The 23,428-nt window shown below is 43.7% G+C and overlaps 1 protein-coding gene across 1 annotated transcript in view; it reads right to left on the bottom strand.

Annotated features, from left to right (window-relative positions):
• Nucleotides 1–23,428, bottom strand: part of CACHD1 (cache domain containing 1) — a 192,433-nt gene that overhangs the window by 3,600 nt on the left and 165,405 nt on the right. Inside the window, exons 16-26 of the mRNA XM_016208395.2 lie at nucleotides 22,260–22,370; nucleotides 16,898–17,020; nucleotides 15,655–15,754; nucleotides 15,450–15,566; nucleotides 12,815–12,975; nucleotides 12,385–12,471; nucleotides 11,124–11,240; nucleotides 9,247–9,398; nucleotides 7,790–7,951; nucleotides 6,542–6,619; nucleotides 5,822–5,923 (exon numbers count right to left, since the gene is read on the bottom strand). Of these exons, the coding sequence (XP_016063881.2) occupies nucleotides 5,822–5,923; nucleotides 6,542–6,619; nucleotides 7,790–7,951; nucleotides 9,247–9,398; nucleotides 11,124–11,240; nucleotides 12,385–12,471; nucleotides 12,815–12,975; nucleotides 15,450–15,566; nucleotides 15,655–15,754; nucleotides 16,898–17,020; nucleotides 22,260–22,370 (1,310 nt within the window). The remainder of the gene's footprint in view (nucleotides 1–5,821; nucleotides 5,924–6,541; nucleotides 6,620–7,789; nucleotides 7,952–9,246; nucleotides 9,399–11,123; nucleotides 11,241–12,384; nucleotides 12,472–12,814; nucleotides 12,976–15,449; nucleotides 15,567–15,654; nucleotides 15,755–16,897; nucleotides 17,021–22,259; nucleotides 22,371–23,428) is intronic.

The raw sequence follows: 23,428 nt of genomic DNA, 5'->3' as shown, positions 1-23,428 counted from the left end.
TGACAGAATTACTTAAGTCGGTCCAAGGCAACAAATATTTATTGGGCACCTACCATGTACAAGACACCACGCTGGCCCCTGCAGGAGACACCAAGATGAAAGCCTGGCCCCTATACAAGGAGCTCAAAAGCTTGAGAAAGAAAACAAGTATAAACACAGCTCAATTTCATTCTTCATTTATTGGAGACCATTATGGGGCGGGAGGGGGAGACTATAAAACATGAATAGGAGCCGTCTCTTTTCCTTAAGGATTTCACAACCAAGTATGAGACAGATATTCGTGAAGCTGGGCTTACTGTAATGCAGACAATGGAAAACACTGTAACTGAGGTATAGTTAAAATCCAGAGCAGGGAGCAACTGCATCTAGCTGGGGGTGTGAGAATGTGTCACAGAAGCACTCATAGTTTTAGTTGGGCTTAGACGGATGAGTAGGAGTTTGGTAAGTGGGGATGCACAGCTACAGAGGTGTGGAAACCTCAGGACATTCCTGTACCGTGCGGCTAGGATGCGAGCCAGCAGGTAGCCAGAGAACAGAGCAGGTGGAAGGTGGAAAGGTGAGATCCAGTCACATCATCAAGGCCATGCCAAAGCATAGAAAATGGAGAAAACACAATATTGTGAAAAGGCCCTAGGATACCTAAGGAGGTGACACTTAAGGAGGCCCTGTTGGGACAGGAGGGTTTATTGGGAAAAGAAAGGCGGAGGAAAGGTGCCTGAGACAGGGAGCGGAGCACGTGCAGACAGACCCGCGGTGAAGAGCACAGGACGCGGGAGGACACGGGAGATGCGGCTGGACGGGGAGACTAGACCAGGTCAACAGGGCCGGTCGAAGCTACGCATTAGGATTCGGTAATGAGCAAGGGGAGGCAAAGGGCAAAGACGTGTCGTGTGTCAAGGTGACCCCTCGTGGCAATGAAGAGGCTGGACAGAAGGAAAGAGTGACCAGAGGCTCAGACGACAGGGGGCTGGTGCGTCAGCCGGAGGAGATGGCGAGGGCCTGACACGGGACAGCTGCAGTGCTTCAGTGGGGCAGCCACGGGCTTCAAGGGACTCTTCAAGTGCAGAGTGGGCTGGATTTGGCGACTAAATGGATTTGCCTGGTGCACAGGACAAGAGAGTTGACACCCTCAGAAAAGGTCAAGGTTTCTAGGTTTAGGGACTGGGGAAATTGTGATGCCTTCTCCCAAGACTAAGAGATCAGGGACCAGAATGAGTTTCTCAGCTGTGTCTAGAATAAAAGACTGGATGGTAGGCCCTACCACCTCAGTTACAAAGTGCTACATATGCTTAAGCCACCATGTGCTCTACATATTAGGGACTAAAGTGGAAAACCTGGTCTTAGTGAAAGTTCAGTGTCTGTGTTATCTTTGGCCAACCTTTAGCGCTAGGTTGTCTTCATCTTTCCTCTAAACACTCCCAGGCAGCCTCCTGTCTCTGCTTACTTACACTCACCCATAGTAACTGATAATTCATCTTCATCTTCATATTCATGATATAAAATTCATGGTGGTCCTGGTTCACCTTTCCACCTTCCCTCACCTTGCTATTGTGCTTCACGCTTCAGTCTGAGGGTCTTCTCTGGGAAGCTCTGCCAACCAACACCCCAACCCTCAGCCCAGTGTCCCTTCTGTGAGTTTAAATGATATTCTGTGCACACCTCTATGTTATATTTTACCATATTATAATAAAATATCAGGTTGTCTTATCTATTAGCAAGTTCTTTCTAAAAAAACACAGGAACTTACTTTTATTTATCTTTGTACTCCTAATAGTCAATGCAACGACTCACACAAAGCAGGCACTTACTTAAAAAAATTCACATAACATATTCCCAAAGCAAAGGCATCAATGAATTTTTTAAAAGTTATCTGTGGTGACATTCACCAGTCTCACCTAATAATGAAGACAATCTAGGATTCCCTGGGCCCTGCCCGGGGGATTCTGACTTAGGGCCCAGGGATGCTCTGGACCTGACCAGTCACAGGCCCAGGTTGGTGGGGATGCTGCAGCTGTCCCCGAGGCAACTTGGGGGCACCCCCATTTCTCCTGATGCTTTCTGATGAGAACCCCAGCAGAGACCCTTCCAAAGTGAACCTCTCGCTGTGAGGCCATTCTATTTAATGTGCTCAATCCCTCTGTAAACTAGGCCTCCCCTTATCTCAATAATTAATGAAAATCTGGAGGAAGGGAGTAGCAAGTGTGCAGAAGCAGGTGATACTCTCACTTAACAATTGTATACTGGGTGCCACGCAATTCTGTTGAGCCCTGGGACCAGTGATGAATGAGTAAGACAGACGCCACCTCTGACTCATGAGGGAGGAAGCACTATTTAAAACACAAAGGACATGTACAAATACTTTCAAAGGAAAAATGTCTTTACTGTCCAAAGGTGTATGAAAGAAAGTCTCTGCAAAGAGGGTCTCAATCAAGAAACAGGCTTCAGGAAGGAAGTCATACGTGCATTAAGAACAGAAGGGTCAAAGTCAGGCTTTGCTCTTTGGTGTTCTGCTCGTGTATTCAGCTGACGGTTTCTAAGAAACCTCTCCTGACGGTGAGGGATGTCGGGCTCTCAGGGGACTCACTCGCCACCTTGTGGCCACAGAGAGTAACTGCAGGACAACATCTGCGCCTCTAGAAAATGGTCTCCGGCTGCACTATGCGGTTTTTGACCAGGTTTTCAAGGTTCAGTATTTGCCTTTTGAATCTTTTGGAATTTGCTTCACTAGGGGAAAATTTCGCTCTTGCAAAGACAAACAATGTTGCTTCACATACATATGCATAAAGTTTCTAATGAGATGGTAACCAAAACATAGATTCAGAAGGCACAAACATAGATCGGTGGTTTTTAATTTAAAAATAAGCCAGCAGATGATTAGACAGAAGATGATATTTTCAAGAGAAATAATGTACAAAGCAGATACATAATTAAAAGTATAGAACGATAGTAACTGTTTTTAACCTGCTCTGTGACAGTAACAGGTAATAAGTTGGACGCTGAAAACAATCGCTCTAGGTGGGCTTAGGATATTGACGAAGATAATTCTACCTTTCAAAAACCATTCTTACTTTGAATAGAATTTTTTATTAAGATAAAAAAGTTAAAATTAAATTCCTTTGAAACACAAAACTCTGTTGGCCACACTAAATATTTCTAAATAAGAAATGCAGCCTGAGTGTTTCCAAGGTTAGCCTGGTAACATTTAATTTTAATTCTAGGAACTTCACAAGTCTGAACCATACCACAAAGTCGAGTGTGTTTGGTGTTTATATATTTATCTATGTTATTCTTTTGAGTTCCTTTTGTGAATCAGACGCCAAGACTCTTGTGAAAATATGTTCACTGAGTAGCAAAGAACCCTGGTCCTGCAATCCTACAAATTCAAGGGCCAGCACATGCCACTTTCCCCCTCCTGGGGTCTTCCACGATTTCCCTGCAGATAAAAAGACGACTATCTCCCCATCATCTTCTTTGGGTCATTCCTTTAAGGAAGCTGTCATATTCAGTTTATCAGTCATGAATACATGCATTCATTTACTGTTTCCTCCAGACTGTAAATTCCTCGAGGGCAGAGTGGCTGTGGAGGTGGGGAGGTCAACCTGAGCTCCTCTCTGCCATACACTATTTCATTTACTCCTCACAACAACTTCACTGGGGAGGAATTTCTAATCCTGTTTCAATAATTAGGAAACTGAGGTCCAAAGGAGCTTGGCTAAGGTCTCAAAACTTGTACAGGGGAGGGGAGGGGAGATTCCAAGTGAGTTTTGCTGACCTTCTCCTATAAGCAAGCTCTTCTGCACCATGACAACCCCCCCTTCTCTGACTCCCTCCCCTGTGCCTAGCAAATAACAGATGCCAATACAGTCACCACATAGGGGAATTCACAGATGAGCAAGAAGTGTGCTGACAGGACAATCAGATTAGATCCCTGTTTCAATGTGGGCAAAAGGCTTATCCTCTAGGCGTGACAGGGATGTTAACTCGGTGCCACCAATTTTAGTGACCCACTGTATGGGTTCAGGGCTATGACAACACACTGTTAAATGCTATTGATTTTGTAGTGCAACTGGAATTATGTGGAATGTCAATGTCTTCCACTTCTTTTAGTGTTGCATTCTGTCTGCACGAGAAACTATTTTTTTATTCCTGGGGGATAACAGGGATCCAATTGTTCTGAAAAATGAAAGAAAGCAAGCCCTTCACTAGATTCCTTGGCTTTCAGATACTGACACTGTTCTGTTCCTTTTATCTAAGTGTTGCTTAATCTGCCATTTTACTAAGACAATGGGAGAGCTAATGGAACATTGTCACTCAGAATTCCAATTCTGTATTGAAGTAATTTCTGTTGGGGGAGAGAGAGGGAGAGGGAGAGGGAGCTCAGTATTTCTGCTGAATAAGAAATTATTTCTGTTGAACTTGAGTAGCCTCAAACCTGTTTTATTATTCAAAGGAGAAGAGGCACAGAACTGCCTGGCAGAATGCATTTATAGAATGTTCAAAGGTTTTTAGGGAAAAAAGGCAGAAAGTCAAAGAAACTGAAAAATTTAAGTTCTGCTTTGACTCTCCATAGAAACGCAACATTTCTATTTAGTTGATGGGGACAATGCCATTCAAAACCCAAATTAACAGTCTCCAATTTACAACCAGAGCTTGAGCTCCTATTTTCCAAAGGGAGTCTGAATACCTGGCTGTCGTGTAAAAGGCCACGTCGGCTGCTCTGATGAACACATGCTCCTGCATTTTTTAGCACAGGTGTGGGAGGGAACACTCTGTTTGAAGACATGTTTTTATTTTGTTTTCTTTTCAGGGTAGATGTGGAGAAAGCAGAGTCAAATAAATGCATTATTTATGCATTAAAAGAACCCTGATTCTGGGAAGAAAATAAATACTTCCAGAAACTTAAATAGCTATATGAAAAATAAAAAGTGCTGTTCTCTGTGACGACAAGCCCCATGGACACAGGGAAGGTGAGCAGTGAAGCGGCAGCCACATCTTTGGTGCAGGGTGTGGATTTTATCATTCATAGTTCATTTGGTGCTCAGTGCCTTTTCACAACTCAGCCTGGAGCGCTCCTGAGCACCCCACAGCTACTCTATACAGCTCCGTGACTGTACACACTAGTCCCTTTGCCCCTCACTTTCTTTCTTCATCCTTCAAGGCCTAGAGAAAATATTGTCTCTTTCTTTTTAATCCTGAGGATAGTTTTCCCATTGCTTTTCAGAGAGAGTGGAAGGGAGAGAGAGAGAGAGACATCCATGTGAGAGAGAAGCATCTATTGGTTGCCACCTGCATGCACCCCAATGCTCTAACCACTGAGCAAATCTGGCTAGGGTGCAAATGTCTCTTAAATGAAACTTTCCCTGAGACTCCCAGGCAAGGCTGGAGGTCGGAGTGGGGAATGCCAGAGGACAGCGTGGACTCTTGGCATGTCCCATAAGTACGTGCCCGGGAGAGCCCCTGATGACGCTGGTGTTTGCCAACTAACAACACTGGAGAGCAGGACCTGTGAGGCTGCCAGTTTGTGGGGAATCCCGTGGGGTGGTAAGCAGGTTTCATTCAATCTGAATCCTTACTCACGGCGGGAACCTAGGCAGCCACCTGTGTGCCCAGAAGCCATCTGGCAGGAGTGCTGAGACACGTGCAAAGCCACCCTTGGGCTCCTGTAAAAGTGTCGTGTTGGAATGTGTCTTTTTTGAAAACTATGTCAAAGTCATTTCCTTGAGCACAGACCAGGAAAGAGAGAGAAGAGCGGGTGCGAGCACTGGCCCAGGAGTCCACCGGGATCCTGGGCCCTGGCACCCGGGAGGAAGCCAGGTCTTACCATGGTCACTCTCCGTCCCCGATCGGCCCCAGTAGCGCCGCCTCCGCTCTGGACTGTGGGCGTGTCGCTCGATGACCGCGGCTATAAACCGGGTATTGCTGACTGCGGAAGGCAAGGACAGCCAGTCACTTGTATGCCTGCGTCCTCACTGTGTCAAGGGCATTTTCTCTGAGTGGGCTCATTTACGTGTTGGGGTCATTCTGTGGAGAGCTAGAGTATGTAATTTTTAAAAAGTCCTGAGGATTAGGGGAGTTGGTTTTAGAACTGGGGCAGGGAGCGGTCCCTAGTTACCCACCCCCAGCAGGCATCAAGAAGATGGGCTCTAAGTGCTTGAAGCCTAAGGTATCTCAACAGGAAGGGAACTCTCTTTTGATAAAGAAATGCTCCTTCCCCCCATCCCCCTGGGTTGTATACATTAGTTTAGGGATTTAAAAAAAAGGCATACCCGAAGATTCCCTTTCTAGAACACTACCCTGGGCAATGATGGGCAGAAAGAAATGAAAGGGTGTGAGGGGTCTTAGGCCAAAGCACTGAAATCCAAAAAGAACATCCTGTGAAACCTTTTGAGAGTTTCTAAAACAAAGCAAACACCTACACGTATTCCTAACGAAAGGACCCCATCCTGTCAAAGGCTATGAAATTTTAATACAAGCCAAAAGGACATGAAAAGGAATATTTATTCTGGACCAGCCTCCCGCCGTCGCCCCCCGCGGCACTCACTGATGCCTCTGTCTTCGTGGCTGTCCTCATCTCTGTCATCTCGGTCGTTCTCCAGGTTGGACATACGCACTGACATTTCTACCCACCGTGAAAAAGAGAGAAACATGACTATTTAATCAGACAAGATCAACGGCTTTAACACCCCGCAGCGTGCTCGTCTGATGGCTGGGTGACAGCACTCCGTCAAGAACGGATCCTATCTTGGAAAAAAGAAACCGATGCCCCATCTTACTATTGTTATATTATTTTTTACAGAGGAGATCAAGAGGGGGAACTAGCGAACACCCGAACCTGACATGGATTTCAGAAGAAAGAGGAGAGGCTGACAGAGACTAACAACACTGCTGAAGCACCCGAAACAGAAGGAAGGGGTCTCAGGCTCCGGCTGGTAAGTGGTGGTTCACCACCTTACAGAAGGTCAGGCACATGGTCACAGCGGAGGGCAGCCATCCTCAGTCTAACCGGATCTTACTGAGCGGAAAGAGCTGTGCGCTTAGCCCTGTTGCTGAATCAGGCAGCACTGACCCAGGATCCCCCTCCATCAGGATTGGGGTCACACACATGCCAATGTCACCTGTCTTTACTGCTGCAAGGCAAGCCCAGTGGCTCCTGATCTAGCCCAGGAGGAATGCTGGATCAGCCCGATCTCCAGACAGCTCAGGCTAGGAAGGAGGGTGTGTGTGTGTGGCCATTAAATGGTTTTGTCCCTTGCAAAGGAACACAGATTCCACATCGAACTCTTGGCATGGATGCCAGGATTATAGATTAATCCTTTTGTACCTGGCTTCATTCACCTATCCTGCTCTAAGAGATGTGATTATTCCTGAGAATGTGTGTTCATTCACAAAAATATATAATAAACTATATAATAACCGCTGCAATAGAACGACCCGTGTTCTTGCCAACAGTGACCCGGGGCTCCTCTGTTTGCCAGTGTTCTGGGAACAGCAAAGGCGACGTCTGAGCTGAGTGAGAAAGAAATCCCCGTGGGCATTCGGGTTCCCTGGCTGGCCTGCTCTAGAGCAGGTCGTGGGGGCGAGTGCTGGGTAAGAAGAGAGAGGATCCGGGAATTTCCTAGGGGATCAAAAGGGGCCAAAGGAGGAAAGCAGACTTTTGGGTCCCCTGCATGCACCCTGGAGAAGCTGGAAGTGCAGCGCTGTTCTCGTAGCTGCCGAGAGGCTCGCGCAATCGGCCCCACCCTGCCAGCCCTGGGCCCGCCGGAGGCGGTCTGCGGCCCCTGGAGCTCACCTTGGGCGGCCAGAGGAGACATGTGCTGGTGGCTCCGGCGGTGAATCTGATGGCGGTAGGCGTACACGGCGAGGACCAGCACCATGATGCACCCCATGATGCCTCCGGCCACGGGGCCCACCGGGGCACTTTTAATCATGTTCAGTGTGACTACCTCGTCACCTGCATGGAAACAGACAGACAGACGTCCCTTGTCACGATTTCCCAAGTGTGGTGTTAGGAGGTGGGGGTGGGGCGAGATGGGAAGGAGCAGAGCGGGAAGGGGTTTGGTGAGGATGAGCTGTTTGAGCTTTGAATCCCTCAAAGAAAACCCACCAGAATGTGGCAGCAGTGACTTCATTTAGATCCCGGTTCTCAAATGAAATGCTAATTGCCCAACAGAGCAAGAACACGATTAGCAAGCTCGGGTAACACGAGCGAGTAGACGAGAGCCACTTAAATGTGCGGTGGCCAGTGCCGAGGCCCAGCTCCCTGGGGCGGGGGCTGCTCTTGGGCGAGAAGTAGGGAGGGGAGGGCGACGTGGGCCTCTTTGGGGTCATGTGACTGAGTTCACGGAAATAAATGGCACCAGGAATAATCAGTATGTGCTAAAAAGATCGCATTTCAAAGCTTATGGGCTTCCTTTGAAGCACCCTTCATGCACTTTTTAGACAGAAAGCTGCAGGTGGGCATATACAGCGACTTCTCAGAGCGAGGTCACTCCCACTGTGTGCTAACCCGGGTCAGGGCTAGCATGTGAGCTCAGCACCCTTCCCCACACTGCAGCTTCCTCTACAGGCAGGCTGATGCGGGGAGAGGTCAATAATCCAGGCTTTAACGAAAGGCTTGAACAGCTGCCTCACATGCCAGCTGAGCTTTAGGAGTCTGTGCTAACTCCGTAAAGACGTTGAGAAGATCTCACTGTGGGATGCAGGTAGCATTTTTGAGGTCCTGGGGCCTGATTCTAGACGCCTTCTTCCCTCCAGTGTCTCTGTCGCCCACCCTAAGCACTCCAGCTGCATTGGGTAGCTCTGGCCTCTGTTGACCCAAAGGCTCTAAATAATCATTTGCAGCCACAAGACTTCCACGTCTGCAAAAGTCGTGAGGGACAGTGGCAGCAGGAAATGGATGAGCAGCGGTCACTCCGCCTATCATCGGCCCTGCGCTTCTGACAGCTGGGACTCACGTTCAGACGAGCTCTAGGGTTCACCCACGTGGAGATCAGGCCTGATATTTCTCAGGTGAGCCTTAAGGGAACGAATTCCAGGCTTGCAAAATGTGGCAGGACCAACGGCTCTTCATTCTGCACAGCATATCTAGCCAGCTTTGAAGGTAATTATCTGCCTTGGTTTTGTAACTAAAAACTATTGGCAAAGGAATCAGGGAAGCAGAGATCGTTTTAAGATTTCTGTACTAGTATGCAGACAGGAAAATGTGTATTCAAGAATCAAATTATTATGGGTTCCCAACAAACATACCTATTGCTCCCATGTCATCCACGTAGGGACTTTTGGCTCCCACAATCCCCCCAAAGCATTCTTTCTGGGGTGCGCAGTAGGATTTGTCCAGGTGAGTCTTCCCGTCGCTGTCCACCATGCACCATTCACAGTCCAGCACACCAAAACAGTCCCTGCCAGAAAGACGGGGCTGAGTGTCCAGAGGCAGTGATGGGCAGGGGCGGGCACGTGGGCTCGGGCATCAGGCGGCTCTCCAGAGGTCCATTACTTGCTAGTGCTGTAACTCCTGAGCATTAGTTTCCTTTCCTCATAAAATGAGAATAGCAATAATCTGCCAGGGGACAGCTGCTTTATGTCCCTCAACAACTTAGAAATGAGAGAAATAAAACTGTTCTCTATGAATCAAACAATGAAATCCACGCAGCATGGATGAATGCAGGATTATTCAAAATTATCTTAAAAGACCGAATGGCCCCAAGGTTTGTTAGACTTTGGCCTAACCTCATTCAAGTGTATGATCATTAAAAAAAAAAAAAAAAAAAAAAAGGAGCCTGGCCGGGCGTGGCTCAGCAGTTGAGTGTTGACCTAGGATCTAGGCGATTGGGGTTCGATTCCCGGTCGGGGCACATGCCCGGGTTGTGGGCTCGATCAATGACTCTCTCTCATCATTGATGTTTCTGTCTCTCTCTCTCCCTCTCCTTTCCTCTCTCTGAAATCAATAAAGATATATATATATAAAAAAAAGGAAGGAAGGAAGGAAGGCAGGAAAGCAGGAAGGAAGGAAGGCAGGAAAGAAGGAAGGAAGGAAGGCAGGAAGGAAGGAAGGAAGGAAGGAAGGAAGGAAGGAAAACATGGTCAAATAATTTTGGGAAATGCAGGAACGTTCAACCAATTTTATTACTGTCAATTTCTTACAGCTTTTTTTTTTAAATCCTCACCCAAGGATATTTTCAGAGAGAGGGGAAGAGGGAGACAGAGAAACATCAATGGGAGAGAGACACATAGACTGGTTGCTCCCTGCACGCACCCTGATCAGGGCCAGGGATCGAGCCTGCAACTGAGGTGTGTGTCCTTGGCCTGAATTGAGCCCGGCACCCTTCAGTCAGCAGGCCGACACTCTAGCCACTGAGCCAAATCGGCCAGGGCCAGAGTTTTTAATAAGTTAAGTGTACTATGACTCTCTAAGGGAATATACGCAGTGTTTTTCAAACTTAATTGACTTTGGCTTACCTCATGCCATCTCAGTCTATCTGATGCCCTACCATTCCTCTGCCAAGATCGACACCCAAAGTAGAGCTGGCTGCCCTTTCTACCCACGAACTGTTTCATCAAATGGACCTGCAGCTATATGTAAAGAAATCACCCCACTCCCACCCCTTTGGGTTACCACAGCCGCTACGGCCGTAATGTCTAGTCCCGAACACCCTAGAGGGAGCAGGGGACACGCAGTCTTCAGTTCTCAAAACCACCAGGAAGCATATCTGCTATCTAAGGGAGAAAGCGGATAAGCTCCACTGTATCACACAGAGCCTGACTGCTGGGTTCGGGTTCGGGTTCGGGTTCTGGACCCATGAGTTCCTGCCCCTCGCCCTTGCCTCTTCACGCCAGGTCACCTCACTCATTTGTTTTCACATTTTATCTCAGGAAGAGGTTTCCCACTCATTCATAACATACGGGACAAATGCCAAGTAGCTATAACAAGTGAAAACCTGGTGGATAAAAGGCTTGTGGAGATCAGTCCGGGATCTGAAAATTAGACACTACTTTTTAAAACATCAAGAATAGGAATCATAAATATCAGCTGGAAAAGCTCGGTGAGGCTGCTGGTCACTACAGTTTACTAGGTTCTGCTCCCCAAACCATCACATTGACTTAAAATAAGCCCTGGGGACACTTACCCGCTCTCCATCCTCTGACTGCACCTGCTGTTGACACACTGGTGAAGAGCGTCCTGCAGGCCAGGGTCAGTAGCCGTGTACGTCACTGGCTCCTGGTGGACCTCGCAGCTCGGGTTTCTATTCAGGAGCAAGTCTGGAGGTTAGGACCATGTACATGCCAAGTTCATCATGCCCCTGGCCCCTACGGTGTCAGACAGGTCTGGGTTTGAATCCTGGCTTTGCCACTTAGCTATATAAAATCTTGGGCCAAACACCTAACTATGCTAAGCTTTAATATGTTCATCTTTAATGTACAAAAGAAATATAAAAAAAATTAGGATGTCATAAATATTCAACAAAATAGAAATACATACAATCAGAAATGGATATTACCTCCCCTCACTCACCATTCTAAATCTTACTTTTCAGAGGTTACCACTGTTAACAGTTTAATGGGTTTTTTTCTAGACGTTTTTTCTATGCCTAAATAAGTATATACAGTTGATCCTTGAACAACACAGGCTTGAACTATGTGGGTCCACTTATATGCAAATTTTTTTCAGTAAATAACCTGTCTTGGTTTTGATCGTGGTTGGGAGTCCGCAGATGCAGAGGGATGACTCTATGCATTGTTCTATGCTACTTTATAGAGTGGACTTGAGTGTCTGTGAATTTTGGTATCCATGGAGGGGTTCTGGAACCAATCCCCTACATATACTGAGGGACAACTAAGTTTTTTGGAAGTCAAAAGTTATACACAGATTTTCAACTGTGTGTGGGGGTCGCTGCTCCTAACCCCTGCTTTGTTTGAGGGTCAAATGTCTTATTATGCATACACACAGCATTCTTTCTTTCAAGTTCTAGAGAAGGGACTTGCCATAATTTATTTAACTGGTCTCAAAATTTGTCACTAATATAAATAATGCTGTGTTATGTGTGAGCACGTGTGTGTATGAAAAATACCTACGTATTTATCACAGGTTTCATTTGAAAACTAAGTGACTTAATGTGCATAAGATAACTGACACATGGTAGGCACTCAGTTAATGCCTGTAACAGTCTCTATATTTTTTGTGTAGAGCACATATACTGTTAATTCTTTCACAGCATTTAAATTTAAACCTGGAAGTGGACTTCATTGTAAGGCACTATGGAGCTTGAAATATGGCTCACCAAACAGTTACATCAGCAGAATGAATCATCTTCTTATGTCCCAACCCCAAAATAAATCTATGAACAAGACTCAAAGCAAACGTATATAGTACATACATACATATTTTACCTGTTTTCTGCATTGGTGAGGTTGCCAGTACACTCGTTGACCTCTAGAGGGCACTCACAGGGACATTCGCATTCGTTTTGCTCCATTCTGAAAAGCAAAGAGAAAGTTACTTGCAGAGGGTCAATAACACATTACATATTGTACACATACCAGGGGAAGCAAAACAAAGAAAACTCGAGCTAGTTAAAATGCATAGTAAAAAAGACTTTACGACCAACAGTTTAAAGATACAACTGGCCTCAAACCACTGCTCTTTGGACAAGGCTGCTGCAAACACAGCTCACATGCTTCTGCAACCAGGACTTCCCTCTTCTCCAGGACGCACCCAGCACCTTCCGTTTATTTTGCAGGGGCCACTTCAGAATGACCGGCATCCGTTAAAATATTCAACAGCAAGGTAAACAGAGAATATGACCCATGGCATTTTTACCTGTGGCAGTTAAGACAGAGCCGATCCACCATGCTACAAGCACAGAAGGCAAGCGAGTCGCACGTCTCGTTGACGATGCCCACAAACGCATTGGTTCCCGGGATCCTCGCCAGTCTGTACTTGGAACAGTGGCTGCCATGCACGAGGTTCGTCAAATCCCCCTGTAGACAACCGAGGAGTCAAAAGTGACAAACAACAATGCGAAGACTCAGCCCTACCATGGTGAAAACAGCCAATCAGCCATCTGCTGAAAATAGCTTACAATAACACTTAATTTCTGATTTCAAAAGTAGTATACATAGTCACTGTTAAAAAAGTGGAAGATTAAAAAATTATTTATAATCCCGTCATAGATAATTCTCATTTAACAGTTGTGTATATATCATTTACTCTTTTATCTACGCTGATAAAAATAAAATTTTCATAGCTGTTTTTGTAATCTGTTCTTTCCTTTGTAGCACATAATAATATATCATAAAGTGGAAATAAATGCAAGAAGCAATGAAAGACAACTTTCTGGTAGAAAGAGTTTGAAATTTATTTAAAGACAAACCTAAACAACCAGAAAACATGCATTTGCACCCCCCCACCCTGAGAACAAACATCTGTTCTTTTAGAATAAAATTATTTTAAAACCAAAGCCTCTTTAAGAGGCCAGTGTCCTGCTTCCAGAATATTTAAACAATCCAAGTAAAGCAAGCACCCTCTTATCCCTTCTATAACAAGAAAATGCAATAGCCAGTTTTGTGAATTGCCAAATTTGTCACTATGTTAGAAAATCAAAGATTCAAAGGCGGCATTGTAACACTGAGTGTGGTCATTTCTTTCTCCATGTGTGTCATATGCAGCAGGCCAATTATTTAAACTGTTACCATGCCAGTATCCCCTATATACGCAGGGTGAGAATAAGCCAAACTGTGAGAATCATGGCACTGAATGGGTTCTTAGAGGTCCAGATGAATTTTCCACTGCCTGGGAAATGCCCGTCTCTACAATATAAGCAATAACATAAGCTTTGCATCCTGTTAGCTCCAACACCCAGGAATGCTCCAATTCCCTTTTGGAATAACGCCATTTAAGACATTATTCTAATTCATGCTGGGGTTGGCAAAAGTAGATTTACAGTCAGGAAATAGTGTTTATTCTTATATTATTATTAATTATTGTATTATTTTCCATATGAACAATTGTAAACCTACTTTTGCCCACCCCTGTATTTTATTAGAGTTGACATCTCTGAAAAATTTCTGCTGGAATATCCTGGCTTTGTCTCAGGAAATCTTTGCACAAATGATGCCAGACACAGAGTAATTTAGATTTTCATATGACAACCTTCCCTGGCAGCCTCTTTCTGATTACACCCAAGTTTGTCAGTGTCCTTAAAGAACATGCTTCTCAGAATGATAGGGGGTCTGAACCAAGTAATAATGACCTTCTTTGTTTTGAATATACTATTCTTTTAATGTATTCATTTTAAACATTCGTCTATTCCTCTAGACAATTGTTTTTGCAATTGCTTTTTTTGAGTAAGTTTAGGATTTTCATTTAACCATAGTATCTTTAAAATTAAGAATTTTTAAAAAATATATTTTTACTGATTTCAGAGAGAGGAAGGGAGAGGGAGAGAGAGAGAGAGAAACATCAATGAAGAGAGAGTCATTGATCGGCTGCTTCCTGCATGCTCCCTGCTGGGGATCGAGCCTGCAACCCAGGGCATGTGCCCTGACCGGGAATCAAACCTTGATCTTCTGGATCATAGGTCGATGCTCAATCACTGAGACATGCCAGCTGGGCTAAAATTAATTTTTACTGATACATTTAGTGATATAAATATCTATTTCAAATAAAAATCTTACCTTTTTTTTTTTTTTTTTGGTATGTTTTTAGTGATTTTAGAGAAAGAAGAAGGGAGAGGGAGCGAGAGATAGAAACATCATTGATCGGCTGCCTCCTGCACGCCCTCTCCTGGGGATCGAGCCCGCAACCCAGGCATGTGCCCTGACCGGGAATCAAACCAGTGACCTCTTGGCTCATGGGTTGATGCCACACTGAGCCACACTGGCGGGGCAAAAAGCTTATTTCTTTTTAATAACTTTTTGTTTTGAATGTTGGTGCCGACATTAGTTGTTTTAGTACTCTCCCAGCTAGGGTAATTTACAAATTAGTAAGAAAATCCTTAAGATCTTTAGCCAGGTAAGTGTGCAGTGCCTCAGATCGTACAGAGTCTTCTAAGCTGAAAAGAGAAAGAACTTTTGGATGATGCACATGAGAACTTTCATGTTACGGTTAGAGCACCAAGAACTAAGTGGCTTTAGGAGTTTCAGGAGAGTGATGTCTAGAAGACAGGAGGAGAGAAACACGGTGCCACATATATTCACACGACAGAGTGGGACGGACGTCAGAGTGGGACAGAATGTTTATTACAAAACACCAGGTGTGAGAACTTACAACAGTTGCTTCTCTACTCTGGGCTTTATATTCCACAACTGTCATGCTGGGGAGCTGGGCTCAGGTCCTGTCCATCTTTCTATCATTCTAACTCAATGGAACAGCCAAGAGTAAAATAAACGATACCATTATTCTATTTTACATTCCACAGTGGAAGGGACATGAGAGTGTTAAGGAATCAACTTACCACGAGGCTAGTGTTGAACTTATAAAACCTCTGGACTGTCCTGTCACTGAAGCTGTTGCACAAGTTCTTCTTGACAAAGTTGGGGTGGTTCAGGATGTCATTTGCTACCAGGGGCTCCTAACAAGGCCAAACAGAAGACATAGGCCATGTAATTAGTGAGCTGCAGTCTGCTGGAGAGTTGAGCTACCAGCTTTGCAACAAATACCTTGTGGGTTATGTGCTGTTGTTCCACAGGTGCATGTCCCTTGGGGTCAATGAGGGTCGGATGTGCCACCAGATAACCCCTGTCCTCCATTATGAAGCACCTGCACCAAAACAAGTGACAACCCTGTCATTGGCGCTGTTTTTCTGTGCCTTCGGAGAGCATTGATCTTGCTAACTCTGAAACGAATTGCATTTATCTCAGGTTCTCAATAAACATTCATTGATAAAATGGAGGATGACTGGCAGTCAGGTAGACAGATACATTATTCTCGAGGTGGTGGATCACTGGCACACTGTTTAAGGTGAGAGAGTTACACCTGCCTCTGACGGCACCTACACAGTTCACACAGTGTGACCACCCAGTCCAAGGAAGATGGACTTGAAGATCTTTGGCAAGGATGTATCAGCAAGAAGTTTATTCTTTATTTTGAGGAGGGAGATTCTGAAAAGAGTGACCTTGAGTATTTATAGGCACACACTTGAAGTCGACCATCCAATTTCTCCTTTTGATGATAAACATACATAAAATATGACATTCGGGGGACATACAAAAATATATTGGATGGAAACTCTAAATCAGTAAAGCCAGGACCGCTCTAACCAAGGCTACATTCTGCTCTATTTTACTCTACATTCTTCCCAACAATTTGCCGTGAGTCCTGTATCTCCCCATTAAGGGCCAACGTGAAATTTAGCAGTGATGTGCAGCACGGGCCATGAGATTGGAATGAGAAAGCTATTTTTAAAAGTGGCCTGCATTAAACCAAGGGAATGCCTTTGCTTTGATCAGACACAATCTTTTGAAATTCAGGCGGCAAAGACTTTTGGTTCCATGAGCCTCTTTCTGGGGAAGGAGAATCTGAAACATCTCACAGGACTTTGGTTTAATAACCAAGTTAGCACCAAAAGTGCTACCCAAGAGTACCCTCTGGTAGCTTCTAGCACCCAAAGTATAGGAAACCTCTAATTACTGACTTCTAAAGAAACAAGAGCTGTAAGAGAATTCTGTGCCACAGTTCCTCTCCGTCATGAGCCAAGTCTGTCTGTCTAAATCATAACTGGCAAGCATCTTAGAAAATTAAAAAAACAAAACAAAACTGAAACCTTCTTCATAGAACACCCAGACCACGGACTCCATTTCTGGCCCCGACCACGGCAACGCAGCTGCCGTTCAAGCAGAGACGCCTGACGACATTCCCACGCGTCCCGCCGCTAGGAAGGACGTGGCGCCCCGAACGACTTACCTGATTTTGTTGCCGCCGTCTTGGTTACAGACCGGCAGTAAGTCCATCAGAACCTTGTAGAAGTATCGAAGCGTGAAGTCAATGCCCATCACGGCCACCGTGTGCCCGGACGACATCTGTGTACTTCATGCGGGAAAGACCAAGAGAGGGAGAGGCGGGTTATTTAAAGGTAAAAGCCACGCTCAGTCGCAAGGACAGCGTTCGGTCCCAGGAACGCACGCCTGCTTTTCCTCCACGTTCCACCCCCACAGAAACGGCCGACGAAATGACTGGGCCAGCATCACAGGGAGATGTGCTGAGAGAACAATGTAAGACTCAAGTAGAACTTTCTAAAAAAAGACCAGCCAAAGAGCCGGCAGCTGTGGAATATGGCCAGTCCTGGCTACGGATGTTCACACGAGACCGGCAAGAATCTGGGGGTGGGAGGGAGCAGCATCGGGGGGAGGGCGGGCGCACGGCTGCTATGGGTCTTTACAACGAGGAACCTTAGACAAGGAACCGGAATCGGCCCCTTAATTATTTCCTTCTTTTTTTTTTTTTTAGAAAGACATCTTTATTGACTTCAGAGAAAGGAAAGGAGAGGGAGAGAGAGATAGAAACATCAATGATGATCGAGCCTGCAACCTGGGCATGTGCCCTGACCGGGAATCGAACCCCGATCGCCTGGATCCCAGGTTGATGCTCAACCGCTGAGCCACGCCCGGCCGGGCTATTTCCTTCATTTTATAGGTAGGGAAACTGAGGTCTCCCGAAGGTTAACTGATGAGTGTAAGGTCACAAAAAAACAGTAGAAACAATATCTAGTTTTTTCCTATAATACTAATGTTGACTCCACCCAAAACACAGCTCATATTTTAGAATAAGATTCTCCTGGTTCACAGGCCAGTTCTTTGACCATTCTAAAATGCTACTCTCAAAAACAGGAGCACCAAGGAAGATACAGTTGGGCACTACGACATGGTGCTACTCTTTTAGCTTTGGAATCAAGTAGATCTGGGATCAAATCCTGGCCCTGTTGGTTTCTATTTTTGTGGCTCCTGGGATAATACTTAACCTTTTTAAGCTCCAGTTTTCTTATCAGAAAATGGGGATAATAACAGTATCTATTTCATAAAGCTGTTATTGGGATTAGATGAGGTGGTGTGTTTACAGTGCTGAGCAAGCTGCCAAACATACCAAAAACACTCAAGAAGGTGTTTCAGGAAAAGTTATTCTAAAGAAAACTAAATAGGGCTTAAAGCACAGTCCTAGACAGAGAGTGAATTCATCATTCTTTCAGAGAAATTGCTAGATATATCAGAAGCACTGACGTCTCACTTGGAACCTAGGTTCTTTTTACTGTATGTTCATGAGCAGTTGAAAGGGCTTGGTTACTTGGCCACTTTTGTGTCTGGGAATTTTTAAAGTTTACCCAACATGGCACGTTCCAAGAGCCCATAATTATCATTATTCACCAAACTGATCTCTTTATAAAGAAAATACCGAAAGAAAAATGGCATGGTTTCGACAAAAGCCTTATAAATATTAATTGGAAAGTTCAGAAGGAACTTGCCAAAGTAAAATCTCCCTTTTGGAAAATCAGAATTTGGGAGTGAAATTAGCCTTGCCATGTAGACAACTGCCCCCTTCGGGTTACTGTCAACAGTGATACTAACTTATATCACCCCAAACCCCATCCCCATTCCACACACCCTCCCCAAATAACCACCAGAAAAAGGGACCATGACCCATAAAGAAATTTCTATCAGAGTTTTGCTGTCAAAACTGTGTTTGGCATGGGATGGGGGAGGACTGTATTGTGGGGTTATCTCTGAGAGGCTATTGCCTCAGTAAGAGCCCCACTGTTATGGAAGTAACTTAAATTCCACCATGGAAGAAATTCATGACTTAATTACGTTACATGGGATTTGTGCTTTGTAGCAAATGTTTTGCTGAAGTGTCAGTCAAAGTACGTTTAAACCTCTTTTGTTTGTCTGGGAAAGAGTGATGAGTCTAAACAACAGTCATCATTATGATAATAGTAACAGCTTCCATTTACTGAATACTCACAATCTGTAGGCACTCTGGTAGACATCTGAATATATCATTTCAATTATTTCTTCATAGAAAACCTATGAGGCACTATCATTTCTAGAAAACTGAAGCTTGGGAAGATGAAGTATTTGGCCAAAGTCACACAGTGAATAACTAACAGAAGCAGGAATTTAAACTCAGTGTCTTCAATTACAAAGTAATAATGCTCCTAACCACGAGGTTACACTGCCCCCTTAAGAGTTTCCAAGCAATTTTACATGATCTATTTAATTTCCTGCCAAGATGTCAAAGAGGAATTATAGTTCCTACTTAATAAATGAGAAATTAGGTTTCGAATGCTTAAAAGACTTAAACAAAATTGATCACATTTTATGTATGGTGTATGGTCCAGTATGGAAATCTTGCTCTTTCTACAATACTTCAGCTGCCTCCATAAAGAAAAAAAAAATAACTCAGTTTTTTTGTGACAAGTTAAGATGACATCCTCTATTTGACTGTCATCTGTTCCAATATGATCAACATGCTGAAGTAAAAGCATGCATATTGCTCATGTAAGTCTAACCTTCATATTTTACCTGCATTTCAAAAATGTACACTGTTCCCATAGCAACTCACAAAAATTTCCATAGAAAAATCAAACCAAGCCTACATTTCTAAGTACAATAGACCATGCTGTTTGTGAGATTTTCTCTGCCAGAGACTCATCTGATCAGTCCCTAATCACCGACTGCGCTTCATCATCTTTATCAGCATTATCATTCTCCAAAGAACACACGCCTCGATTCTCAGACTGCTAATAATGTTTGTGGAAGAATCATAGCACCGTTACTAAGAGTAACTGATAAGTGAGCACTGAGTCAGAAAAGCTCCTCCCCAAGCTATCAGTCAAACCACTTCCACAGACCAAGGATGAATGAAAATGTCTCCTGATAAACTGAACATTAGCATAAGTTCCCTCTTCTGACCTATTAAAATGCCAGAAATTTAAAGCATGAATTGAATGATGATAAAAATAACTGCCATTTATTTGGGATTCGATATTGTCAAGTACAGTGCTAAGCATTTTACATTCATCATCTCTAATTCTCGTATCATTCAACATGGGCATTATTATCTCCGTTGTACATATGAAGGCAGGCAGTCATGGAACATAATATTAAGTATTTGACATTTACTGAGTCCTTACCATTTGCCAGGCACTGTTCTAAGAGCATCACATATATTATTTAATGTAGTTACTAAAGAATCATTTGAAATAGACCCTAATATCCCTCTTTCACAGGTGAGAAAACCAAGGGAAAATGGAACTTGCTTATAGTCATATAAACAGTAAACGGTAAATCTACTTTTTCAGAGCAGACTCACATCTTAGGAGGAGGTTAGATTCTCAAGCTGGCATTTGAGGCCAAATTCACTTGCAATTATTTGAAAAAACTACCTTTGCAGAGAGACCATCTACATCACATCCATCAAAGCTACAGATGCTTTGATTGAGAACCAGAAGGAGTGGTTGACTTGCATTCTAAACTCTGCTGAATGAAAAATACATGGCTTTAAATAATAAAAACATGCTGAACTAAGAAAAATGTCCCTAAGACTACACTGATCAAGGCAAGAACAGGTACTTATTCCTGGAATACACTCTCACTGAGCAACTGGTAGACAGAATCCAGGACTTAAATGGCCACTTAACTCTTGTTAAACCCAAATAACTAAACTTGTATAGGTTAAGCACACTATAAAAACTAACCCAATAAGGGAATTGAACCCAGGTATTTCTAACTGGAAAGGCCATCACATTTCTATCATGCTCCATTTGGACTGACACCATAAATACTTATAAATAAACGCAACGAAAATTCTTCCACCCATTGAAATTCCAACAAAAACATGTCTATGTACCTATGTATACGAGCATAAAAATCTGCACCTTCCTGTGGCAGCCCCACTCCACCAACAAAAAGAATACTATATAGAAGGTAGAAGGAAAAGCTAACGGGTCTGATCTGGATAGTGAGCAGCCAGGTGGAGAAGCCTGATGGAAGGCCAGAGACTACGTAAGAAACACACCTGTCCGTTTTCAACCTGCCCGATGCTATCTTTAAGAGCTATTCCGCTGTCCTCAAAGACCAAGGTGACTGCTGACCCCTCAAAGAAACCACTTTTGTTGACTTTTTCTCAACTGATGAGCGTGGGAGGGATGACAGGCCTTGTTATTCAGACAATAGTGGGCGTATGCCTGGCAGATGGTCTGTTAATGAAAACAACGAAAAAATCTGTTCTAAACGAGTGTTTCCTTGTTTACATGTGAAATATTATATTATGGGAGCAGCTGAGAGAGCCAAACAGATACAGTGCCCTGTAAAGGAATCAGCACTTGGCTGGCGGCAGGGCCCTGCTTTCCGCAGAGACACAGGTCATGATTGAAATTCCGCACAGCACTGCTTCCAAACTCTTGTTCGCAATGAACCTGCGTTAGAAGAATTCTACTGAATGTCAATCACTCGGTATCTAATGAGCACCAGTGAGAAGCATAAAGTTAAGCAGAGAAATCTGTCTCCCATAAATTTTAAGGCATCATTAGAGGTACCAGTCAAAACAGGGTCTTTCTTGGTTACTAGGGAAAGCCAGCTCTTCGTATAAGGAAGGGATTAAAAGGGTTTAATGTGTTTCACTAGCCTCTTCACCCAACATTTCACTGACATTTGTAGCTTAAATACGGAAACTTCAAAAGCAGGAAATATAAAGCACTGTAAATATATTTACAGTGATGCTGACATTTTATAGTTCCTGGAAAATCAATTTTCAAAATGCCTTTTTTCAGGACGCAGCGCGAGGACAAAGTAAAAATAATAAACTCCTATATAATTCTAAAGTCAGACCCCAATACAAAAGGTAATAAATTTGATGTCTTGATACTTTGTTCCCTTCATTAAAAATGGTCCCTTCCTTTGGAAAATACTCTCAAGGAATGATAATCGTCAGGCTCCTATTGGTATTTCTTGGATTGGGTTAAGGCTGGCATTTTACAAACTGCTCTAGTGAATCTAACACATTTCTTTTTCTTCTTCAGAAGCATCATCATGGCTGACAAGAACAGGTAAGAGCTTTTTATGACTCACCCACGACAACCTTGTGAGGTGGTATTACCCCCATTTTACAGATGGCAGGGGCAAGCACAGGGAATCCAAGATGACAAGACTGAAGAACACACTCAAACCTCAGCTTGCCTCACTTCAAAGGCCACACTTTTGCCATTAATCTATTCAAATTTTCAAAATACCCTTGCTATGTTCAAGAAATGATGAAAAACTGATTAAAATATTACCTGGATGAATGAATTGTATGACTTATGGTCACCACATAGCCAGCTCCTCCAACATCTAAGTAAGGGCCAGTCAAGGAAATCAACCCTGGATTAGCTACTGCATGGAGATACCTAATAGAAACCAAAGAAAGTCATGTTATTTTAGGGTATGAACAATTCTGTAAATTTCAAAGAAAAGTGAGCTCGTAACTTAAAAAAAGTATTTCTGGGGGACTGTGTGAAAAAAGTGAAGGGACTGAGAAGTGCAGATGGGTAGTTAAAAAATAGTCCCAGGGATGTAAAGTACAGCATAGGAAATATAGTCAATAATATTGTAATAACTATGTATGGTGCCAGGTAGGTACTAGAAATATCGGGGGAGCACTTTATAAAGTATACAACTGTTTAACCACTATGCTGTACACCTGAAACTAATACAAAATAATTTTGAATGCAAACTGTAATTTGAAAAATTTTTTTAAAAGGTCAAAAAATATTTATTATAAATAATGCCTATGTTACAATAAAATTCAAAAGAGTTCAAATCTTTCATGTCTGACCGAAGCCTCAACACAAAAGGTCAAGAAAATCTAAAATGCTCCTTTAAATAAGATACAGAACTCAGGATATATCTGGGCTTTTAATAAGATCTATAGTCTGGATGTTTTAGAGGCTAACATAAAAAGAAATTAATGAATGATTAATTCAATTGATACAATTCGTCACATAAAAATGCACCCTGGATTGGTAAGGGTGGGGAAACAGGCAGTAAGAAAAATAGCCGACTCATTAGTAACTAAGACTAGAAATCACGTGTTTATGCCCAAGATGCTCCCCTGCTATACTACCTGACTGGCATTTGTTTTTGAAAATCAGTAAAAAGAAAGCCCAGAAGTAAAAAAAAAGGTTTTTGAATTTATACATGTTCATTTTCCACAGGTCACACATGAGCTGTCATTTGACTCCACAGTCATGTGCGGTGACACTAAGTATACCCACTACAGACACTACACACGAGGCAGAAATCAACAAGCCACCAGGAGGTGGGAAGGCCCAGCATAAAGCATTTCGGCCTCAAAATTTCAATGAGGAGATAAAAACATTGTACGCAGAGGAAACCCACAAAGCTGTTGTTAATACATTTAAAAAGAAACTATTCAAAAACATGTTCTCACTGCCATGAAAGTACC

The sequence above is a fragment of the Miniopterus natalensis genome, chromosome 9, assembly GCF_054644295.1.
Source record: "Miniopterus natalensis isolate mMinNat1 chromosome 9, mMinNat1.hap1, whole genome shotgun sequence".
Taxonomy (NCBI): domain Eukaryota; kingdom Metazoa; phylum Chordata; class Mammalia; order Chiroptera; family Miniopteridae; genus Miniopterus; species Miniopterus natalensis.
Note: the sequence above shows the minus strand (reverse complement) of the source record. Positions and strands in the feature narration are given on the sequence as shown.